Genomic DNA, 22,220 nt, shown 5'->3' on the forward strand with positions numbered 1-22,220 from the left:
TATGTATAACAATTACTATACACCTTTTACAGTAAATTAAGCCACCACATTTGTTGATGTATGAGCTTTATTTAACCCATTAATCAATACAGAATCCCTTCTTTTCTCTTAAGGTTTTTGATGGTTTTCATAAAAATGTAAAAAAATCAGAGTGGTGGCCCAATTAGACTACCCCCACCCCCATCCCAGTCCACCCAAGAGAGGAAAAGGCAGTAGGAAGCTTTTAGTAAGAAATAAGAAAGACAAAAGGCTGAGTATAAAAGAAGAAACTGAAGAAGAAGGGAAATTGGATAGGAACACAGGAAGCTGCCATGTACCAGTTCAGACCATTGGTCTATCTAGCTCAGTATTGTCTACACAGACTGGCAGTGGCTTCTCCAAGGTTCCAAGCAGGAATCTCTTTCAGCCCTATCTTGGAGAAGCCAGGGAGGGAACTTGGAACCTTCTGCTCTTCCCAGAGCAGCTCCATCCCCTGAGGGGAATATCTTACAGTGCTTACACATCAAGTCTCCCTTTCAAATGCAACTAGGGCAGACCCTGCTTAGCTAAGGGGACAAGTCATGCATGCTACCACAAGACCAGCTCTCCTCTCTCCACAACACCTTTCTCTGCAAGATATTCCTCTGAATGTATAGTTTGAAATTTTGCTTCATATAATAGATCTTGTTGCCAAAGTTCATTGCCACACTGAAGCCCCTCTATAGAGATTCCACCCAGACTTGTGAATATCAGATTTCCCAAGACAACAAAAGGGCAAGGAATCTGTTTGTGTAGTTCCCACGGAAAAAGTACTGGACATTCCAATCCTTTCCCCTCTAATTATCTCTGTAGTAAAGAAGTCCGTTTAAAACACAAACTCAGAGATGTTGTCCATTTGATTAAGGCATTCTTTTAAGCTGCAGGCCGTGTTGTGAGCTACAAATACGGTTAATGTATTCCGTTAGGAAGCTACCATGAGCTGTCAATCAGGATCAAAAAGAAGCCGGGACAGTGGTCATGTAGAGCGAGAGCCTGCTGGGAGAAATTAGCTAGGTTTAAAAAAAAAAAGACAAGGAAAGAAAAGGAAAAAGAGTAGCAGGAAAAAAATTAGTCATCAAAGGATGGGAGATGAGAGACTTCGGCTAGGGACAGGGAAAGGAGGAGCAAAGCAAAGATTCTTCTAACCAGGAGTGGTTCTTCCATGAGGCAGGTGAGGCAGTGTCCTCAGATTATTGGGACGCCAGCAAGGCGGCAAGAATCCCTGCATTGTCACCACTCAGCAGCTCCCTGGGATCAATTTGGCCCTTGCAAACTTTGCAAGAAGTGCCTCTCCTCACATTAATTGCCAAGTTTGCAAAAAGCACGAGAAGAGGAGGCTGCTGGCCACCTTCACTCCTCCCTGACCCACATGCACTTTCTAAGCCTGCCCATGTTGGTTTCAAAAGGGGGCTGGTTCCCACCAAGGCATGGGGCAAGACAGCATTTTGCACCTCACCGTAGGTGCCACAATCCCTTGGGCCGCCCTTGCTTATGGCTGCCAAATAATGGAAAGTGCAGCCCAGCCTCCTCATTCTGTTTCCCGGCGCAGGATTGGCTTGGAGCCAAGCCACATGTTTAGTTAAAATATGTTTTAAAAGTAACATGCTTAGGAGCTGGACCAGCTCACTCTCTTTCTAAAGAGAGGCCTGGTTCACGCAGTTCAAATCTAGGTTTGATGTGGGTTACAAACCTTGGTGCGATTATATGAACCCACACCAAGGCCAGCATCTCAGATTCATCTCAGGCATAAGCCACCTTGGCGTGGGTTCATGCAATCATGCTGATGCCAGTAACCCGCATTAAACCTGGATTTGAACGACTGTGTGAACAAGGCCAGAATGTAACTGTGTGGGGCTCCCAATCCAGGTCAAGTCTGTGATGTGCAGAGAAGTTAGCTCTTTCCCCTCCTGCCGTTGCTATTTATCTCTGCAGAAGCTTCTTGCTGCCATTTTCTTTAGAAAGAGAACAGGCCGGTTCCCAGCACGAATTTATTGCAATATATAAGCCCCATTCACAAATTATGCACAACACTCACACAGCATGTACAAAGGTATAGACATATACATAGGAACCCTTCTGCCTTGAGTGGTTTGTCCTTCCATAATATGAGGAGAAGGAAGAGACCTGGAGCACTGAAGGTGCTTCTCATGGGATCAGCTTCAGATAAATGACCTCGCTAACCAGTTCCAATTTATGATTTCAATGAAACCACTTCATAAAGTGATCATGTGAACAGAAAATCACATCAGAATTGCCCCCAAGTGGGAGCCAGGATTTAGTTAGGATGTTCGAATGCAGTAAATTATAGGCAGCAATGCAATTTATGGGAGAGTTAGCCAAACCTTGATAACTACTTTATTTTTCATTCTGAGCTTGTCACAACCTCTCTCTCCTTCTCATATTTTTAAACGATCTCCTGAATTTCCCTTCTTTCCCTCCCCTCAGGCTCCTTGAAGGACAGAAAGGGTTGAAAGTGGAAAACAAAGCCTTCTTCTCTCGCCTGACTTTCTTCAACGTCTCCGAGCAAGACTACGGGAACTACACCTGCGTGGCCTACAATCAGCTAGGAAATACCAACGCCAGCATCATTCTGTATGGTAAGTAAGGCATGCAGTGTGTTGAGTTGGCAACGGGGTTGCAGAGTGATGGAGATAGGTTGAGAAGTGGGCCATAAAAGGAGGACTGCTGGAGGTGGGAAGATGCTTGAGCTCTATGAAGCAGACTTCTTAGTAGAGAATGGGCAACTTTAGTCGCCTGCCCCATTGGAAGTCGCTTACCTCTTTTTTGTCACATATTGCTAAGGAAGGATGTCTCAAATTCCTGTCACCCACTCTCAGGAGTTTACAGGACATGGAGCTAGCAAGCAATATTGTCAAATGCCAGCGGGGCAAGATTCAGAGTGGACTAAGCTACCAGTGGGGCATCTTGGGAAAGGAGCCGCTTCCCAAAGGAACAAAAGTCAACCCAGTGGCCAGGCCTTCTTCAGCCCTCCTTCTTCCATAGTATAAACACTGTTCAACTGAGAGGGGCAGGTGGCTTCACTGCCCCACATTTCTTTAGTCGCTGCTCTTCATTTAAACTTGAGCTTTAGCACAGTTGTCTATGAACACGTACAGTCCATGTAGGTGCCTTAGGCCGAGTCAGTTCCTTGGTCCTTTGTGTTTCCTACACTGGCTGGGAGAAGTTTTCCAGGGTTTCAGACGAGAGTCTTTCCCACCCTATGTGCAGATGCTGGAGACTGAACCTGGCACACTATGCAGGTGCTATACCACTGGCCTTTGGCAAAATCTGTGTACTCCTGTAAAAGCTCTTCCACCTTCCCCATATTTCTTTGCCTGGCCCTAAGGCACCAGCTACCGCTGAAATATCATGTGTCCTCAGTCCTCATACAGTTCCAGGTTTGCTCTTCCAGCAACTTCTTTATTCTGGTTTGTCCTCTTTTGATTTCCTCTTCCTCCTTCAGCTTGTTCTGAGCAGTTGTGAAAACAACCCAGCACTGAATACCTGCCCTAAACCAGGAAAGCAATCACTCCATTGCAGGGCTTTGAAGTCTACCTTTGCATTCTCAGGGACTAGCAACTTCCTCTTAAGTGGGTGCTGAATTCTCTCCCTGCACTTGCATGGAATTATTGAGTAGGCAGAATTATCTTCCAAGCCGACTCTCTCCTGCAGTAACTTAGCAGTTCTCAGAATCTTCTAACAGGAGAGTCCTGATGTGGCAGAAATTGAGAGAGATTGCAACCCAATAAGAACTACAGAGCTCCAGAAAAATGTGCAAGAAATAGTGTTCTTGAAGTTAAAGACTATGGCATCTTTTTGGTAATGGTGTAAGGCGATAAAAGGCATCAGGCAGTTCCCCGATGACTGCAGGCATCATGATCAGTTGTTGAAGTTTAAGTGGTATGACTTATTTTTTCAATTATTCCATTATTACTGTAGAGAGTGAGTTCACAGGTTACAACTTCAATTCAAACCGTACAGTGGCCATTTGAACTTGTCATTCCTGACTGAGGATCTTGATACGAGGATTTTTATAGAAGCAGAGACCTAATGCAGACTTTGGATTCGGGTATAAATTTGGCTTCTGCGCCCCTCAAAAAATGCCCAACCTACTGTTGCCATGGTTTGCATCTTTATTAATTATTTTTACCTGCTGCAATCAGTTAGACAGATGTGCTGTAACTGTGGAAGAGGCTTCCAAGAAGAACGTAAGAATTTCTTCGCTGAGTCTTTGAATTAACTCTAATTTCCAGTGATGGAATCCAATGGACATTTCTAGGTAGGCCTATTGGAAGTATCTTAGGCTAGTTAGGGATATGCAGAACTCTTACCTGAGAAATGTTGGCTGTCTTATTCAAATGCTTATGGCTTCTGTAAACAGTCCTAGGTTATTTCACCAGGGAAGGAGCACCAGCATTACTTTTAGTGATTTCTGGTCAATCAAGTGTTGGAAGCAATGCCAAACCCCACACAAACTGGGAATTGTTATTACAGAGGGATGATTCTGAAGTTTGTAACTCCATTTTGGAAAAAGAATTTGCTTAGCTCCAGTGAATTTCACACCGACTTCCTTTCCCTGAGAAGCTCTTCTCCAGTTTGGGATCTAAAATATGAGATTCTGCACACGTGCAAAATGTGCTTTTGGTTTATCTTTCATCCAAGTTCGGGTCACTAACCACGGCTCAGAGTGAGCTAACCAAGCTACCCTGAAGGGGATTTTCAAAGCTCCAAGCAACGGTAGGCAAGCTCAAGGCAGCTCCAGAGCATTGGGAATGAGCTGCTGTGTAATCCCCAAGCTTCTCTGGCCAAGCTTTGGGAAACTTCTCAGCCTGAACGCCTTATTGCTTATGTAGACACTTCTTATGCCTTCGCTCCTATCCTGTTTTCTTGGTGTGTTTATGTTATGGTGAGGCCAGAAATGCTCCTCCCATAACTCCCAGTGTGAAATGTAAATTAGTTGCTGTGATTCTGCTGTAGGTGAAATTTTGGTGCTGACTAATTTTAGTGGCTTAGACGTACAGCCCTCTGGTGATGAAAGGAGGTCTGCAGGTCTGCAAGAAGCCTTCAGCTTCCCTGTGCTGAAGACTTTGTGCCGTGCACCAGGCATGGAGCAGGATGGGTAGTGATATTTGCATCTCTCCCCTCTCTCAGGAATGTATTTATATTGGTGGAAAGAGCATTTGGAGGGAGGGAAGAGGCATGGACATCGCTGCCTGCTCTGCACCTGGTCCACTGCACAAAGAAGCCTCCAGCACAGGGACAATCACCAGAGAGCTGCACATCTTGTAAACCGCTATGTGCCTTGTTTAAGAAGAATTCATTCCACATGCTGTCTTGGATGGCCCTTTTCTTCCCTACAGCTTCATAAAGCTCTAGGGGGCAGACTCCCCAGCCAAACGGAGTCCCTATTGTTTATTATTCATTCATTCATTCATTCATTCAGTTTCTATACCGCCCTTCCAAAAATGGCTCAGGGCGGTTTACACAGAGAAATAACAAACAAATAAGATGGAACCCTGTCCCCAAAGGGCTCACAATCTAAGTGTTAATTCAGCCATCCTGTTTCCAGTAGACATTTTCTGAAACCTATCTCACACGTCTGCCTTAAGAAAGCCCTTCCTGAGACTGGTGCCCTTCGAGAAGCCAAGAAGAGGCGAGAGTAGCAAGGAAAATATTCTCTTTATATACAACCCACACACACACACACATACCAACACAAATTCTCAGCGAGCATATTCCCTGACATTGCCACCCTGGAGTGTAGTCTGTTAGGCGAGGCTTTTGAGAATAAACAACCCAAGCCGCTCGGCGATCGCAGGTTGGCTTCCAAGCCGCATTTTCTATTACTGCAACATAAAATAAAAAATTGACTTTAGCAAAGGGAGGCGGGGAGAGCTCTGTAGCCTTATCTGGAAGCTATTTTCTCCACATTCCAGAGCTCTGATTAGAGTGATGGATCCATCTGACACCACTCACAGCCAGGGACAGCTGTAATTGCTTGGCTTATTTGTCACGCTTCTCCACATTATGGCAGGCAGCCCCGTCGCCTGCCTTTCGTGCCACTTGGGAGCTGAGGTGAGGGGAGCGAAAGCTTTATTGCCCCACTTTCGCCAGCTCCCCCACAAGGAATTGAAAGATAGCAACCTCAGGCAACTTTGGGGGGTCCAGAGTTTCCTGTCACTTGTCATGTGTCTCCTGTCATGAGGAACCAACAGGCCCAGCATTGCATCCTAAAGCTCTGCTCACCAAGATGGTGCCATTGTTTCCTCCTGTAACCAGTGGTAACAACTAAAAGGTGGAGGATTTTTGAAGGAAAGAGGGAGAGATGTGAACACAAAAAGATGGAGCCGAAAAGACAGTAAAATATGTACCAAGAAGTGCCTCATAGGTGTGGTATGTCCACCTGAATCAGAACTCCAGGATTCTCTTCCACGGTCTGCCAGTGGGACAGAGGCCCCAATCTCCTGGCACAGAACATGTGACTGTTATACTTTTCCGGAACATGGAACTACGATCATTTGGGCCCAAAGAAAATTAAAATGGCCACTTGGTTGGGTTGATGTGGCTGCAGATGCTAAATTTCCCAAAAGTGAATAACAGTTCTACCCTTCACCTGGAATTTGGTCCCACATAGATGTCTTTATTCGAATCCCATCAGGTGGTGCCATTTTAGGCAGGGTGGAGAGGTGTCAGGGTTTTTCAGACCATGCATGGTTATTACTCACTGCCAAGATGCTACAGTAGATGGTGCAATAGTCTAACAAAAGCTCTTTTAAAATGAAAAGCAGTCATTAGGAGATGTGAGTTTGAGTGGATGGTGTGTGCGCACGCATGTGTGCACATGTTTGTGTGAGCACATGCTATTGCTTAACCCTTTCATCTCTGTTTGAAACACTCAGCCTCCCTCAGCTCCTTTTCATTTTAAAAAAGTGTTGCGAGACTGTTGCGTCCACTTGCCATATCATGTCTTGTTTGGCTCTCAGGAACACCTATACCTCTGACCAGCTTGTTGGTTCTACACACTGACCGCATTGAGACATAGCAACAAGCCAAATCCCCACCCCACATGCTATCCACCAGGACTTGATACCCTAGTTGATTAACTATGGTTTGCACAACCATGGTTTCCTGCATTCAGAAGAAATAGGAAACTGCGGTTTGTTACAAGCCAATGTACAGAAGCCTCCTTTGGGGAAGGAGGGAGGTGAGGAGGAGCAAGCCCCATGCACATTCTTGTAACAGCAAACCATAGTTTGTTGTCACTTCTGAATGCAGCCACTAAGTTCCTCTTGTTAAAAACAGTTAAATGGACCCTGCTGAAACCACAAACCTGTCCCTGTGCTGGAGGCTTCTTTGTGCAGTGGACCAGGTGCGGAGCGGGGAGTGATGTTCATGTTTCTTCCAATTGCATTGCTGCAGTTACTATGAAGTAGAAGTACCAGAAAACACCAAAAGTTCCCTTAAAAAGCACAGCTTGTTTGGAAGGCTAATCCTGAATACACCCAGGAGCGGGTGTCTGTGCCTGCTGCCCAAGGCAGGAGGCAGAGAATGGAGTGGGAGCTAAGATGGGAGGGAGGAGTGACAAGATGGAAGATTGGAAATGGAGAGCAGGAAGGCAGGCGCAGAGGACTAAACATGGAAGCCAAAGCCATCGATCAAGCTAAAGAGCCGGGAGCTCTGGCTCTAGAGGAGCTCTTTAGGGATGTGCATGAACAGGTTCAATGCTCCCTTTCTGGAGAGCCAAACCTGTTCAAGTGACGGCATTTGATCTGGATCATCAGGCCAGAGGGGAGTGCCTTTTAAAAACAGGGAAGGTGCTCCTTGCATGTTTGCACCCTCCCCACTGCTCAATTTTGAATGAGACTCACAGGACTGCAGCATTCCTTCCTGCAGCCCCAATTGGCATCGACATGCACATGGCTGGGGCACACGTGTGGCAGCCATTTGTACCATGCAAATGCCGATTGGGGCTGCAGGAAGGAACGCTGCAGGCCCACTCATCTCTTTCAAAATCAAGTGCTGGCTGGGATAGGGGAGGGGCAAACAGGTGTGTGTGTGTGTGCGCGCGCGCATATGCGTGTGTGTGTGTGTGTGTATACACACACACATACACACACACAAACACACACACACCACCCCTCCGGCACACTGATACTCGGGGCAGCTTACGATAAAAACACAAACACATAAAATCCATCACAAAAGAGTAAAAGACAATAAATTACGAGGAATCATCCTAAAACACAATAAAAGACAGAGTTGATATGAAATAGGTAGAACAGCAGCCAGGATGAAAACTAGATGACAATCACAGCCAGTCTTTAAAAGCTTCTTTTAAAAAGGAAGGTTTTCAAGTTCTTTTCGAAATGAAGCCAAGAGGGAGACTGATGAAGCCCTTCTGGGAGGGCATTCCAAAGACAGGGGGCCACTACTGAAAATTGTTGTAGAGATTAGCAGCGGGGAGAGGGAAGGGAGCAGCTGCTTCCATCAGCTGAGCTCAAGTCTGTGTATCTGTGCCCACGCTGGGTCCATGCTGGGATGTATGTGTGACCACACTGGGACGTACGACTATGTATAGTGCTGATTGAGTAATTCCTGATGACATCTATCCCATCACATGCATCACAGTTTTATATCATTCAGCCTTGCAAAATTTGTTTTAGCGAAGCCAGGGAGGCTACGTCAGAGATTTCATGTGGTTAATAATTTGTGGTGAGTTAAACCCCAAGTCTCAGAACAAGGTGGAGGTTCCTGACCAACCTGGGGCCTGTTTGCTATGGTCAAGTTTCCCAACATGAATCAAATAGATAGGTGTGTTCCATTTCTCTCCAAGGAGTGACTATCAATATGCAGCGCTGGAATCATTATTAGGTTATTTGACTTTTAGTTGGGACTAGGGTTGCCATTGAATCTGGAATCACCCAGAAGTCAATGGTGGGTTTGGGATTCCAGGTGAAGGAAGCCCACTACAGGGCAGGGATTTCTCGAATTCTGCCATAAGTTCATACTGTGAAGTGCATTACGTTCACACAAAGATCTCCCATTGTGCCATGCCATATGAGGCTTGGCCAGTTTCCTCTCTCGTGTCAATGGCATCATCTATAGGTTACACAGGAAGCATCCTTATACTGAGTCTGACAATTGGTCCATCTAGCTCAGTTTTGTCTTCACAGACTGGCAGCAGCTTTTCCGAGGTTGCAGGCAGGACTCTCTCTCAGCCCTGTCTTGGAGATGCCAGGGAGGGAACTTGGAACCTTCTGCATGCAAGCATGCAGTTGCTCTTCCCAGAGCGGCCCCATCCCCTAAGGGGAATATCTTTCAGTGCTCACATGTAGTCTTACATTCAAATGCAAGCCAGGGTGGACCTTGCTTAGCAAAGAGGACAATTCATGCTTGCTACCAAGGTCTCTGAGATTGCTGTCAGCTGCATTGCATGGATTGCCTTTCCCCATAGTCATGGTTGCATCATCATGGTTGCAATGCTTTGGTTGCACCTGCACAGGTGCTCCCCCAAATATGCACCATGCAAGCAGTGGCAGGCGCTTCTCTCTGGGCCTTGGTGTGCACCCTTGATGTCATCAGTATGCCTCAGAGCCTAGAGATCCCTGGGAAGTTCCAGGGCAGCCTCGTGCAGCAGGGGATCTGGCCAGTTGTGAGAGGTGGGACTCCGGGATGTGCACTGAATTCTACTTCAACATTCTGGTGGGGCCTATTATTCCACAGGAGTCTGACGTGTGGCCTTAGCCAGAGTAGCTTCTGGGTCCCATCAAAACTGGGTTTCTGAGGGCAAAGACTCTATGCTGTATTTAGGTCCCCCAGTTTTGCCTCCCTTTCTCTGACCAGCACACAGAGAGCAGGGGACTCTTTCCTTCTGCTTACAGATTTCTTAGCTGAACCTATCCATGGCATAGAGCAGGGGACCCAAACCGTGGCCCTCTAGCCAATCTTCGCCTGCAACTCTCATCATCTTTGGCTGCTAGCAATTGTAACTCAGGATGATGGGAGATGTCGACCAAAAACAGCTGGAGGTCCATAGTTGGGAACCCCTGGTATAGGGACTACTGTGGTTCTGATCCTTATGCAGGGCAGGCTCCAATCTCCCAGCTGCTGAATCCATGCCCTAATTCTCCCTGTTCAGCCATAAAGGAATGACCACCAGCTTGTGAACAGTGGGCTGTCTTAAAAGAACTGAGAACACGGAAGCCAAATGAAGCCCATTCTGCTCACATAAATAAGCATTGTTTGGTAATTAAACTGAAGCAGGGTCCCGCTCTACTGTCCCCTACTAATTTAGCTCTTAGTCCAGTAAGTCACTTTCTTCTTCTCTTTACCCTCACACCTTTTATCCCTCTGCATTGTAAGCTCTGCAGGATTTCACTTTGGTTCTGCGTAGGGCTTTAATCTAATGGGAAGCTAATTTCATAAGAGGTCTCCTGTTGAGTGTCAAGAGTTCTAGGCCCAGGCGTTGTTAGGGGCAACCGTAAGCTCTGTGTTTCAAATGTGGGGGTATGTCATGCTAAAGTCAACATGAAAGAGACGTGGGAAGGTCTCTGAGGTGACCTGGATAGAAAGGGACCCTAAATCCGGATTCCCTCATTAAAAGAAAGAGCAGCTGCCGTCCTAAATTGCAGGCAATGGCCTAAGTCATGCTATGTCACCCTGGAAGTGTAAAAGGAAAATCTGGCTAGAACTGTGAGAAGAAGAGAGCCCTATTCAGAAATCATGTTCCACATGCATACAGGTGTCTGAAGCAGGTGGGAGGAGGTGGTGGAGGGAATAAGTATCAGCAGGTGGAAAGGCTATGTAGGTCCTCTTGCCCACATAGTTCTGTTAGTTCGATTGTTGGTTATGCTTCCAGGAAAGATATGTCTTTAGTTATCTAGTTGGGCTGGACATACTGGCTGGACATATTCCCGAAACCTTCTGCAGTGGCCTTTGAAATTATCCGCTGAGTTTGCAATATCAGGAAATCAAGGCCAAGCTGGAGTTCATGCACGGCCGGGACTTCCATGAGGTGAAGCAGTCACCTCAGGAATCAGTTTACTGGAGCATCAGCAAGGTGCCAAGAGGCTCTTCTGCCCAATGCTTTTAAAAGGCGAGGGGGAAGAGAAGGAGGGGGGCACACAAGGGTCAGCATTTGGTACTCTACTCCTGGTACACAGAGGCCTTTAGTCACCACTGAGATCATGTCTACTCCAACATATAAGGAAGAGCTCATGATCTTTGGAAGCTGCCATTTAATGAGTAAGACCATTGGTCGGTCTCGCTCAGTATTGTCTTCACAGACTGGCGGCGGCTTCTCCAAGGTTGCAGGCAGGGATCTCTCTCAGCCCTATCTTGGAGATGCCAGGAAGGGAACTTGAAATCTTCTGCTCTTCCGAGAGCGGCTCCATCCCCTGAGGGGAATATCTTACAGTGCTCACACTTCTAGTCTCCCAACCATATGCAACCAGGGCAGACCCTGCTTAGCTCAGGGGACAAGTCATGCTTGCTACCAGCTGTCTACGCTGACTGGCAGTGGCTCTCCAAGGTTTCAGGCAGTCTCAGCTCTACTTGGAGATGCCAAGGATTGAAACTGGGACCTAGTAGGCTAGTGGGCAGTTGCTCTACCACTATATGGGGAGTATCTTACAGCAGACAGTTCTCACCCATCCCAATTCAGACCCTGCTTAGGAAAGGGGACAATTCATGCTTGCTACCACAAGCCCAGGTGTCCTCCCCTAGACCTACTTCTCAGATAGGAAGGGTGCTTTTGCAAGGCTGGTGTCTAATGAGTGAATTAAGACCCATGGAGTCATCCTTCCCATCATCTTCACATGCTTCGGAACGTGTCTGCCCCTCCACTTCAACCACCTCACGGCCGCCTTCGTCATCATCCCATTTCTTATTTACGCAGCACTGTGCTCATGGAGTGGCAATTATTAAGCAATATACTTATTTTTATTTTATCTTCATTTTTCTCTTCCATTGTTTCCTCACCTGGTTTAGAAATAAGTGAGCCCACAAGCTCAACCTTGTTCCAAGGTCAGTATTGTTCTTGCTGTTTGTTGCATCTGCTCTGCCTCCCCTAATTGCAGCCTTCCCGCCACCACCACCCTCCGTTACACATTGCCTGTTCCCCTGTCCGGTTTGCATGGAGGACGGTACCACTTCCTGCAGGGCAACCAACGAGAGTGGAGGTTCTGATTGGTCCCCTTGTCTCCATCATGTCATGTTTGATCTGTCAGTCTGGAGTTCAGAGCTGCAACACCCAGTTCCAGATCTCCTCCTCCCAGAGAGTGGATGTAAAATCCTTTCCCAGTCCCTGGGAGAGTATCTTCACTAAATACTTACATTGGCTTTAACCACCACCACCTGCCCGCCGCCCCAAAGGATTCTGGGGATTTGTAGTTTGGAGAAGATACTATGAAATAATTCACAAAATTACAGTTCCCAAGATTGCCTTGAACTGGTTTAAATGTACAGTGCATATATATACCTCTAAAGAATCCAGTATAAGCCTTCTTTTTTAGTGATTTCACCCAGAGGCTATTTCACATGGAAACCCTGAGAACTGTAGCATGAGTAGGGTTCTTTAACAGATGATTCTTGGCCAAGCTACATATCCCAGGATTTGTGAGGGGGGGAGGGCATGACAAGCAATCTATCTGATACAGATTAGTGGAGTAGATGTGCCTGTAGAATTACAATTTCTGGAATGGTTTGAGACCTCCAGTCTCTTCTTTTCCCTGTTCACAGAGCACTCTCTCTCTCATCCCATAGTCAGGGTGGAAATTGGCAAAGAAAAAGAAATTAGGCCTGGCATGATTTTGGACTTTGATCCTCTAGTTCCCCTTAGAAGAGCACACACAGGTCAGCATTGATCAGTACTCAAAAACACCACCATTCAGAGGCACAAAAAGAGCTTCTTCTTTGCTACATGGAATTAATCTCTCTGTAGCTCTCTGAAGAACGGCATGGATGTTCTCTTTGCTGCTTCTGCATTGACTAGGCAGCTGAAAGGAACAGCCACTGCTTCATCACTGTTTTTTGCATGGGGTGGGGGCACAAGCAAAAACAAAACAGTACATTTGGAATAATTACAGAATATGTAAAGAGGAGATGGCATAATTGGGGCATGGTAGGCGGAGGATGGATTTGAGTAGAAGGAGCTGTGGAACTGGTAGAAAGTGGCCTGGAGTTACACCATCTGGCAGATGGAGAGGAATGATCATTGGGAGGAAGCATGCCCAATTCCAGATGTTTAAACAGGTTGAGGGGTGGGGGGGACTCCAAGCTAATGGAATGCAGGTGAGGAAATACGCTAGCAATCTCAGGCAGCTCTTCAACCCATCTTCCATCTCCATTGAAGATGCATCCTAGGAATTGACTTAACTTTTCCTTGCCCCATGGACCTCCATCAGATTTCATCACTGATCCCAGGAAATGAATGTGGTTTGTCTTATCTCTCTCTCTGAATCCCCTTCCCACCCCCTTTGCGGATTCAGCACTGATATGCAGCTACCTCATTCTGAAAAGCAGAGCTTGTTTATTAACTCATCTGTTCTTTCTTTTTCTTTTTTCTTTTTTTCCCTTTCTGTTTTTTCTCTCTCTCTCCCGCATGGCTTCCCTGTGTGTCTCCTCCTCATGCATTCCTACATTCTGCCATGTAAGTACCACTGGCTTCTATATACCAGCTTTAGCAATGTTGTAGCCTTGTTTCCCCTAATGAATGAGCGTTAAAGGGCCGGGTGGGCAGAGGGTGGTCCAGAGGCAAACCTATGGAGATGGTGGGAGGCTATTTGCTGAAGCACTGGAAGATGAGAGTCCTTTGAGCCAGCTGATAGTCTGACCTACCAAAGAACCCCAGACACTGGAGGGTCCCAAGCAGTGTTGCCTGTAGCAGAGATTCCCAGACGTCATTGACCACAGCTCACATCTTCCCAGCTGCACTGCCCTTTGGCTGGGAATGATGGGAGTTGTAGTCAACAACATCTGGGAATCCCTGTTAGAGGGAATACTCGTTCCAAGTGGAAACTGTTGAAAGCTGTAGCAATTGCTGGTTGACAGCTAACTGGAAAGCAAGCCAGAACTGAAAGAGGGAGGGAGGGAATTACATGACATCATATATGTTGTCTATCATGGGTCGACAACTTGAGGAGTAGGTATCACAAGTGGGGGTGGGGGCTGTGGTATACCTGGCTATGGCATACTGTCAAGTTTACACTCCTACCTGCCACCCCAGTGATATACCACTCTCTGCTGTCTGGCTCAGTAGACCAGAGGAGTGGTCCTCAAGCGATAGCTGGGCCCTCTTTAGTGGCTACAGGACAACTGAAAGTGGACACATGATTCCAGAGAGGGATAGAATTGAGGATCTGGAGTTCTGAATGACCTGGCCCTTTTTATTTCCAGAGTAGCAATAATGTGTTAGAAATTCACCATACTTCCATTTTATTTCATTTTTTTTACTGCAGAGGACTGACCAGGTCTATGACTTATCTTAAAGTGCTCATGGTACCCCCTTCAATAGCATGTTGGAATCCCATACTAGGACTCCTTGTGTGGCCACAGGGAGCCTTCAGTCCAGATTGGGATCATATCCCTTTCTCACTGTGCCTTTTTATCACTGAAAATTGCCCCCAGTGGCAGCCCTATAAGTTTTTCCAGTGAGTCAGATAGCTTCAAGGAGCCATTCTCAGTGAGAAAAGTCATGTATTTTTTATTTTATTTTTACATTTCTATCCCGCTCATTCTCCAAGGAGCCCAGAGGAGTGTACATGCTTATGTTTACCCTCACAACAAACCTGTGAAGTAGGACAGGCCGAGACCTAAGTGACTGGCTCAGATTCACCTATGAGTTTCATGGCTGAATGGGGATTTGAACTCAGGACTCCCCAGCCCTAGTCTAACATCCCACTCCACCGGCGCTACAGTTCTGATCCAGATCACAGCCCCTTGTTGCTACCTTTATAAAACAAAAGTAGTGGGAAGTCCCAGTCACAGAATTCCACAACTGGACATCTGACTTTTAAAGAGGTGTATAATTTATTTTTTTTTAAAGGCAAACCATATGTAGTAAATCTATGGCATGTGTCCAACACATGGCTTCTTTTCTGAACTGATCTAGATTTCTCAAATGAACAGGATTTGGAGCAAGGCCAATATGGAGGGCCTTAAAACATATTGGTCAGTTCCTACACTCCACTATAATATGGGTCTGCTCTCTCTCTCTCTCTCTCTCTCTCTCTCTCGCTCTCTCTCTCTCGCTCTCGCTCTCACACACACACACCATCATTAAGACTGAATGTAAACCATGACTTTCTGCAGTTCTGATGCACATATGGAGCTTCAAGGCTCACTGAGCTCCAGTGCACAAACAGAACTCCATATGTATCTTAGTGATACCTCCCCCGCCCCATCTCTCCCTCTCTTACACACACACATATTTCCAACTCGCAATGTGGAGACTTGGGATTGTCCTTGTTTTTGAATGGCTAGCTGATGTATTTTGGGGGTGGGGGTTTATTGTGCGGGTACCTTTGGTATTGCTTAGCTGGCTGAGCAGCTTATATTGTAAAAGCCAAGAGTTTTGCTGGTCTTTGTGAGAAAGAGGAGAAGCTTCTTCTCTCCATCCCTGCTCCTTTAAAAGAGGGACCATGTATAAATAATATAGCAGTACAAATGATATTATTACAAAAAATTTAAGACCACTGTTTGTGTTTGTTTATTATATCTGATGTTTCAGCAGAAAGGTTCTAGCTGTCTAACGAAAGACCATGCTTGGTTGCACGGCTGGCTGTTTTCTCTGAAGTGAATAATATGGGCTAAGTTGATCATACACAGAGTATTTCCATAATTGAATTCCATAAGGTCCCTGTATTTTTTACTTTGATCAAATACAACTTTCTTCCCCCTTTTTATTCAACTGCATGCACAATGGTGATGATAACATTTTAACCATTTTGCATGCAATAGATAATAATTTTGTAATATGCCCATTATACAAAAAATATGCCTGAAATATTGCCTAAAAAGTAGGCAACATGCATTAGCTCCTGACCACCTTGAGTCCCTCCAACTTAAAAACACTTTTGGGGCCCTTGGTTCTAGAGCATCTCTCCAGATTCTGTTGATGAGGCCAGCCTTGATACTCTCTGGTCTTGTATGACAGGCTTCTTTTGATTTATGGTGCAAAATTGGTTTAAATGGTGGATTATGGAGATAACTCCATTTTAGAGCACAGTATAGTGAAGTTTTTTCTCATCCCTGTGCATCAGGAAGAGTCATAGCAAAAGGAAACAAGCTGGAAGTATGAAGCAAGGATGTCAACATTTTCTTCCATTGCCCCACAAAACATCTGGTCACTTCCTAGACTCCACTGTGATCATTTATTTCTCACAAGTGGCACCAAATGAAGCTCTAATTGGGGTGGGATCAGTGTTCTTTATAGCAGCCCAATTTCTTGGAATTGATTGTCAATGCAATGATATGAGCCCAGTGGCTGGCCCTAGTCACACTGCTCCCTCTAAGCCTCAGTTCCTTGTTTGCAGTATAGGAATAATCACGCTCACCTTACAGGACTGATGAAAAAATTACAAGATAATTCACATGAAGTGCTTTGAACCCTCAAAAGCGCCATACAAAAGTGGGAATATGATTATGAAGGAGAAGCCTGGCTCTGTGCTTCTGTCTCTCTCTCCTGCTCACGATCACTCACAGAAAGCTTGCCTGCTGTCACACAGCCCTTCTGGTCCCCTAAGGAGCTCTCCCCCATCTTTCATCTTCCCAGCATTAAGCCTTTTTAATGATGGTATCGACACTCAGGAAAAACGGCCGCCTGGTTATTGTCTGTAAGCCGCGCTATGATCATCAAACCAATTTATTAGCAAACACAGGACTATAGTAAACTCTTAACATCACAGAAGGATCATTAGGGAAGGAAGCAGTTATCAAAGATGAGATTTCCTCTCCTTCACCAAGGATTAAGGGAGTCAATTGAATTTGGGCCTTTGAATGTGGGAGGTGCACACGTGTGTGTGCATATGCAAAATCTCTCTCTTCCTCTCTCACACACTTTCACAGATGCCTCTGCACCTACAGTACAAGAAGCTCTTAGTCCGCCCCCCCACCCAAAAGTATTAGGAATAATGGACGCAGTGCATGACTTGTGATTGCACCAGGATGGATTGTATCAGAACAGTCCTCTTGCTCAGCACGTGGGTGTTCGAGCCCCACAGTGGCATGGACGGTCCTGAACTGCCTGTATTACACTGCAGGGCATGGCAGCCCATGCAGGGCATGGCAGCCTGTCCACAAGGCAGACCTCAGGCACCAGTTCTTGGAGGAGTGCATCAGCCGTGCCAGGATATAGCACAGCCTACTATTCCCTCTCTCCTTCTGGTATTGCCCCCCCTGCAGTACTGCACAGTGGTGGAAGAGTGTGATGCAACCCTGCACCCAGCTGCTCCCCCAAGGGCCTCCCCAACCTGCACCCCAACATGCAGAGTCTTCCTGGCTCGCTGCACCTCAGCCCCCACTACACAGCTAGTCTCATACGCTGTGCTCCCTCTCTTGGATCTGCATTGCCTGCCTCCGCATTCATTTCCAAAAAGAAATGGCCTCCGGCTGGATTTCCAGATTAACAGCAGCATCTTTTTATTTCTCTGAAGTGTTAGAGTTTTGCCCCCATATTAGACGGAGATCTCTTTCCCGCTTTATCATCAAACCAGCACCGGCCAGCCATCTGCTGGTCATCCATGTGGGCTGGTCATTCGACCAAGTGAATTAGCAGGTGGCGCGGCTTAGGTTAAAGCCAAGGCGCCACCAAAATCAAGGGCTGGCCTTGAGGTCAGCCCAAATCTGGCTGCACCCAGAGGCACTCTTACCCCTGGACTTCGGGGCCGAAGTCCAGGGCCTCCACAGCCCCAGGGGGGCCCCAAAGCCTCTTTAGTCCATCCCGGGTGGTGTGGTTGCCCAGCCAAGCATGATGGTGGTTAGTTAATTTGCAGGGGAAGTGGGGCCTCCAAAGGCTTTAGGTCCAGGCTCCAGAATTACCTAAGTGTACCCCTGGCTGCACCAAAGGCATATCTGCAACTGGCTACACATGCTGGGAGCCGCAATTGAGGTTGGCCTCCAACTGTAATGTGCGAAGCAGCCCTTGCATGCAGCATTGTATACAATGCAATCGTAACTTATAGCAAAAGGTTAACTCTTTGCTAATCCTTTACAAAACTATTGCTAGTTGTGAAAGCACTAAGATCAGCCATGAAGATGAGTTTTAAAAGTTCAGAAATCCTTTGCACACTTGCTTATGGAGCAGCATTTATAACAACATGTTGATCACCTCTAATGCCTTTATTGGCCCCTTTAAAGCCATCTGTGGCTGGAGTACTGTAAGAACAGATGCAAAGCAACCCAACCCAACCGAAGGACCAGTTGAAATGTCTCAGAGCAGGTCAGAAAGCAGAGACGCTTCCTTTTGCCTTATTGATAACCTGTCCTTTAATTTTGTAGAAGAAACAACCGCAATCCAGACACCCTGGAAAGGTCAGTAAAAAAAACAACACACCTGCTGATTGTTCCCCAAATTTGGGTCCTGAATCCCAACCATCCCCTTCTTCATCTATCACTATTCCTCCCTTCCCCTGCAGCTAAGCTAACATCAAGGGATTGGTCCATGGGCAGCAATAATCTCTTGTTCGGCTCCCTTGTTGAACCCCTAGCCTCTTTTTTTCTGAATCCCTACAGCCCTCCCACCACCTGCTTTCAGAGATCTGCTTTGGTAGCAAATTGTTGCCTGTAGCCAGCCATCTTTATCGCTGAATAATGTGGCTAGTCCTCATTCTTTGCAGCCTAACATATACGGCAGAGTTCCTTCTGTACACAGCCTTTGCTTCCATTTGCTGCGGGACCCTTTGCTTTGCCACTTCTCCCAGCCTCTTTCTTTCCTTTTCCTTACAAGTTATTTGCGTGAGCAACATTGAAATGGTATTAATTTTTGTTTTTAAGAGTTACCTGGGCTTTTCTTGTAAAACAAGCACAGACCCGCCTTCTTTATTTAGAGTTAGACGCCCACCAAGAGCAATCAAAACACAGGCAGTTACATATGGGGAAAACAACAACAACAACTAGCTCAGTGTTGTCTACATGGACTGGTAGCAACCCTGCAGGCAAAGGGGTCTTTTCTAGCCCTACTTGGAGCTGCTGGGGGTTGAACCAGATGCTGCATGCCAAGCAGATGCTCTGTCACTAACCTATGACTGGAATGCAGAGAGAAATGTCAACACCACACAGGCCAAAGGTATGCCAGAATAAAAACATCTGCAGCTGACAATGGAAACCCACCAAGGAGTGGCCAAAAAGGATCTCTTAGAGCAGGGTTTCTCAACCTTGGGCCCCCAGATGTTGTTGGACTACAACTCCCATCATCCTCAGCAACAAAGGCCATGTCTGGGGATGATGGGAGTTGTAGTCCAACAATATCTGGGGGCCCAAGGGTAAGAAACCCTGTCTTAGACCAAATAGTACCACAGCCCGAGTGCCAGAAAATCCTATCCTTCCACAATGTGCCTCATGCTACAGCAACTTCACTGGTTACTGGTTTGCTTCTGGGCTAGATTCAAGGTGCTGGTCTTGATCTTTAAAGCCCTACATGGCTTGGGCCAGGGTCTCTGTTGGATGACATCTGCCCATAACCTCCATGGCCCTCCATTCAGCATCTCAGGCCCTGCTCATGGCCCCACCACTAACAAAGATCTGATTGGCGAGGACTAGAGGCAGGGCCTTTTGGGTTGTGGGCCCTTGCCTCTGGAATGCCCTCCTGGAAGAGCTCCGCCATGCTCCCCACTCAAGGTCTTTAAGAAATTATTGTAGACCCATCTCTCTAGAGGAGCATTTTAACATTGTAGCTGCAACTATATCTGGTTGTTTTAAATTTTTAACGGTTTTTAGACCCCAGCAACAGTCACTGGAGGTACAGTGCTAGGGGTGGATAGGGCCAGTTATTCTCCCCCTGCTAAATAAAGAGAATCGCCAAGTTAAAAGGTGCTGCTTTGCCAAGTTAGCAGGAGATTTTAACTTGTCATTTTAAATTTTGGTTTTAACTTAGGCTTGTTTCTAGCTAGATTATATTTTTCTAGTTATATATACACACACACACACATACACACACACACACACTCCGAGAGAGAAAGAGCAAGAGTATATTGAGGTGACTGATTTTGTTAGCAGTATTGTACTGGAGGGGCAGAGTATAATATTTCAACACAAATAAATGATAAACAAATTACCCACATGACAGTGTGACAGGTAAGGAGCAAGTCCTCACTGGTCTGCAAAGAAAACAAAAATGATTCAAGTATGTTCGGCTCTGTGCTTTGGAAAAAGAAGGAAATAAAGAACGAAGGTTACTAGAGTCACTAGACAATCTGGCCTGGCAAGAGACATGCTTTCCCATTTGCAGTGTACGTCTGGGAGCAAGATCCACCCCATGGAAGAGAAGGGCATGTCCAGCTCCACTATCTTACTGCATTTCATTGTACTGCTTTATTCATCTTACACATTTAAGCCCTCCTTCCTTTGTTTCAAATTCAAGGCAGCTTGGAAAAATAAAAACCTCAATAAAATAATGAAATGCCCCCTGTTGCCCCCATACTAATCTTCATGGGTTGTATCTAGAGTCACACTTCTTGTATGAGGTGAGTGGAGTGTTGCCAATGTTGCACAATATCGTGCAGGAGGAAGAGTCAGTGGAACTCCCTGCAGTACAAATCCCACCATATTATGTTTATCATCAACCCTGTGCCGTGGGGAGTGCCAAATGCTTCTTTTTCCTTGGTGCCCTCTCCTTTAGAGCATACAGCTTTGTGCAAGTCTTGTACAATTCATTTCTTGCACTAACAAAAACCTGCTCTGGATTTCTTGATTTTTCTCTCTCATGTAAGCATCTTTTGCTAACTCTAACATGGTTTTTCCAAGAGTGCAAGCTCCTTTTTGCCCATGGAAGGACACCTTTGGATACAACCCTGTGCATTTTCCATTCATGCACATTTCTTCCTCTCAAAATAGCATTCCTGCGGTGTTATTTTCTTTCTTTAAAAGATGCTCAAATCGAGGGACTGCACCTGTGCACTCATATATGCTCTGAGAGGAAATCTGGCTACCATAAACCAGCCTTCCAAACATGCTCATGGATACTCTCCCTTGAGCTTGGGGAAAACTCCAGAGAACAGGAGTCCCACCTGGGTGGGAAATCTCCCAATGACATCTCTCTGTGTGCTTTCACCATCCAAACTTGGCACCTGGACGGTACACTCAACAGGGCATTTCAGGCTAATCATTCTCAGATTATTTGTTTTTGTTCTCAGATGCTCTCGGCAGATAATTGACGCTTAATAGCTTTTTCTCTGGGATACCACTGAGCCTGTTTATCGGCCACTTTGGAATGTCACATGTTTCCTTAATGAACTCGAGGGAATGAATGTTGGAGAGAAGCCATAGCCAAGGCCAGGCAGGGGCACTCAGGCTTCTTTGTCTGCCCTACCACCACTGATGGTAGTTTTGGCAGCAAGAGCTCCATTATCTCCTCCCATGCAGCTCCGTGCCTGGCTCCCTCTAAAGCTTGTTAAGTAATTTCAAAGGCTCCAACAGCTTTCAAGAATCTGATAGTCTCAGCTTTACAGAACTGTTGGTCCAACTCTATGATGATAACATCAACTGATCTAATGGAGCTGAAAAAGATCCCCCACCCTCTTTTTTTAAAGAATTCAGGTGGGTGTTTTTTGTTTGTTTGTTTGTTTGTTTTAAAGAAAAGGCTATCTAGTTGGGATTTATTTGACTCTAGGAGAAGGGTATTGGAGATGGAAGCAGGATAGCTGCAGTCTTCGATAAGGATGGAGGATGCAAACAGAGCCAAATGTCTTGGATTGTTTCTAGAATTGCTGCCACCTGCAAATCAAGAAATGCCACCTCTACTGTTCTATATATTATTCAGGGCCAAATGTAGGTTTGTCACCATTTTGTGACAAACTTGCTGCCAGTCACAGCTCTCTGAGTAGGTTTCTATGATGGACACATTTGCAAATGCATATCAGGTGGTCTCCAGACAAGCTGAAGAATCCATTGTTCTGAGAATACAAGTTCTTGTTCCACATCTCTGGAAAGAGAACAATATTCTCATTGTGATGGGGTGAAACATAGTTCATCATGGGATATTTCTGGCC

General features: G+C 46.0%; 1 protein-coding gene across 10 annotated transcripts in view; it reads left to right on the plus strand.

The window, feature by feature from the left end:
- NTM (neurotrimin) overlaps positions 1-22,220 on the plus strand; it is a 769,818-nt gene that overhangs the window by 742,132 nt on the left and 5,466 nt on the right. For 3 of the 10 annotated variants that reach the window (XM_053269717.1, XM_053269727.1, XM_053269724.1), the window contains 3 exons: positions 2,464-2,615; positions 12,007-12,042; positions 18,514-18,546. In XM_053269717.1, coding sequence (XP_053125692.1) covers positions 2,464-2,615; positions 12,007-12,042; positions 18,514-18,546 — 221 coding nt within the window. The remainder of the gene's footprint in view (positions 1-2,463; positions 2,616-12,006; positions 12,043-18,513; positions 18,547-22,220) is intronic. The other 7 variants (XM_053269723.1, XM_053269720.1, XM_053269726.1 and 4 more) reach the window with 5 other exon arrangements.

This window comes from Hemicordylus capensis, chromosome 8, assembly GCF_027244095.1.
Source record: "Hemicordylus capensis ecotype Gifberg chromosome 8, rHemCap1.1.pri, whole genome shotgun sequence".
Lineage (NCBI taxonomy): Eukaryota > Metazoa > Chordata > Lepidosauria > Squamata > Cordylidae > Hemicordylus > Hemicordylus capensis.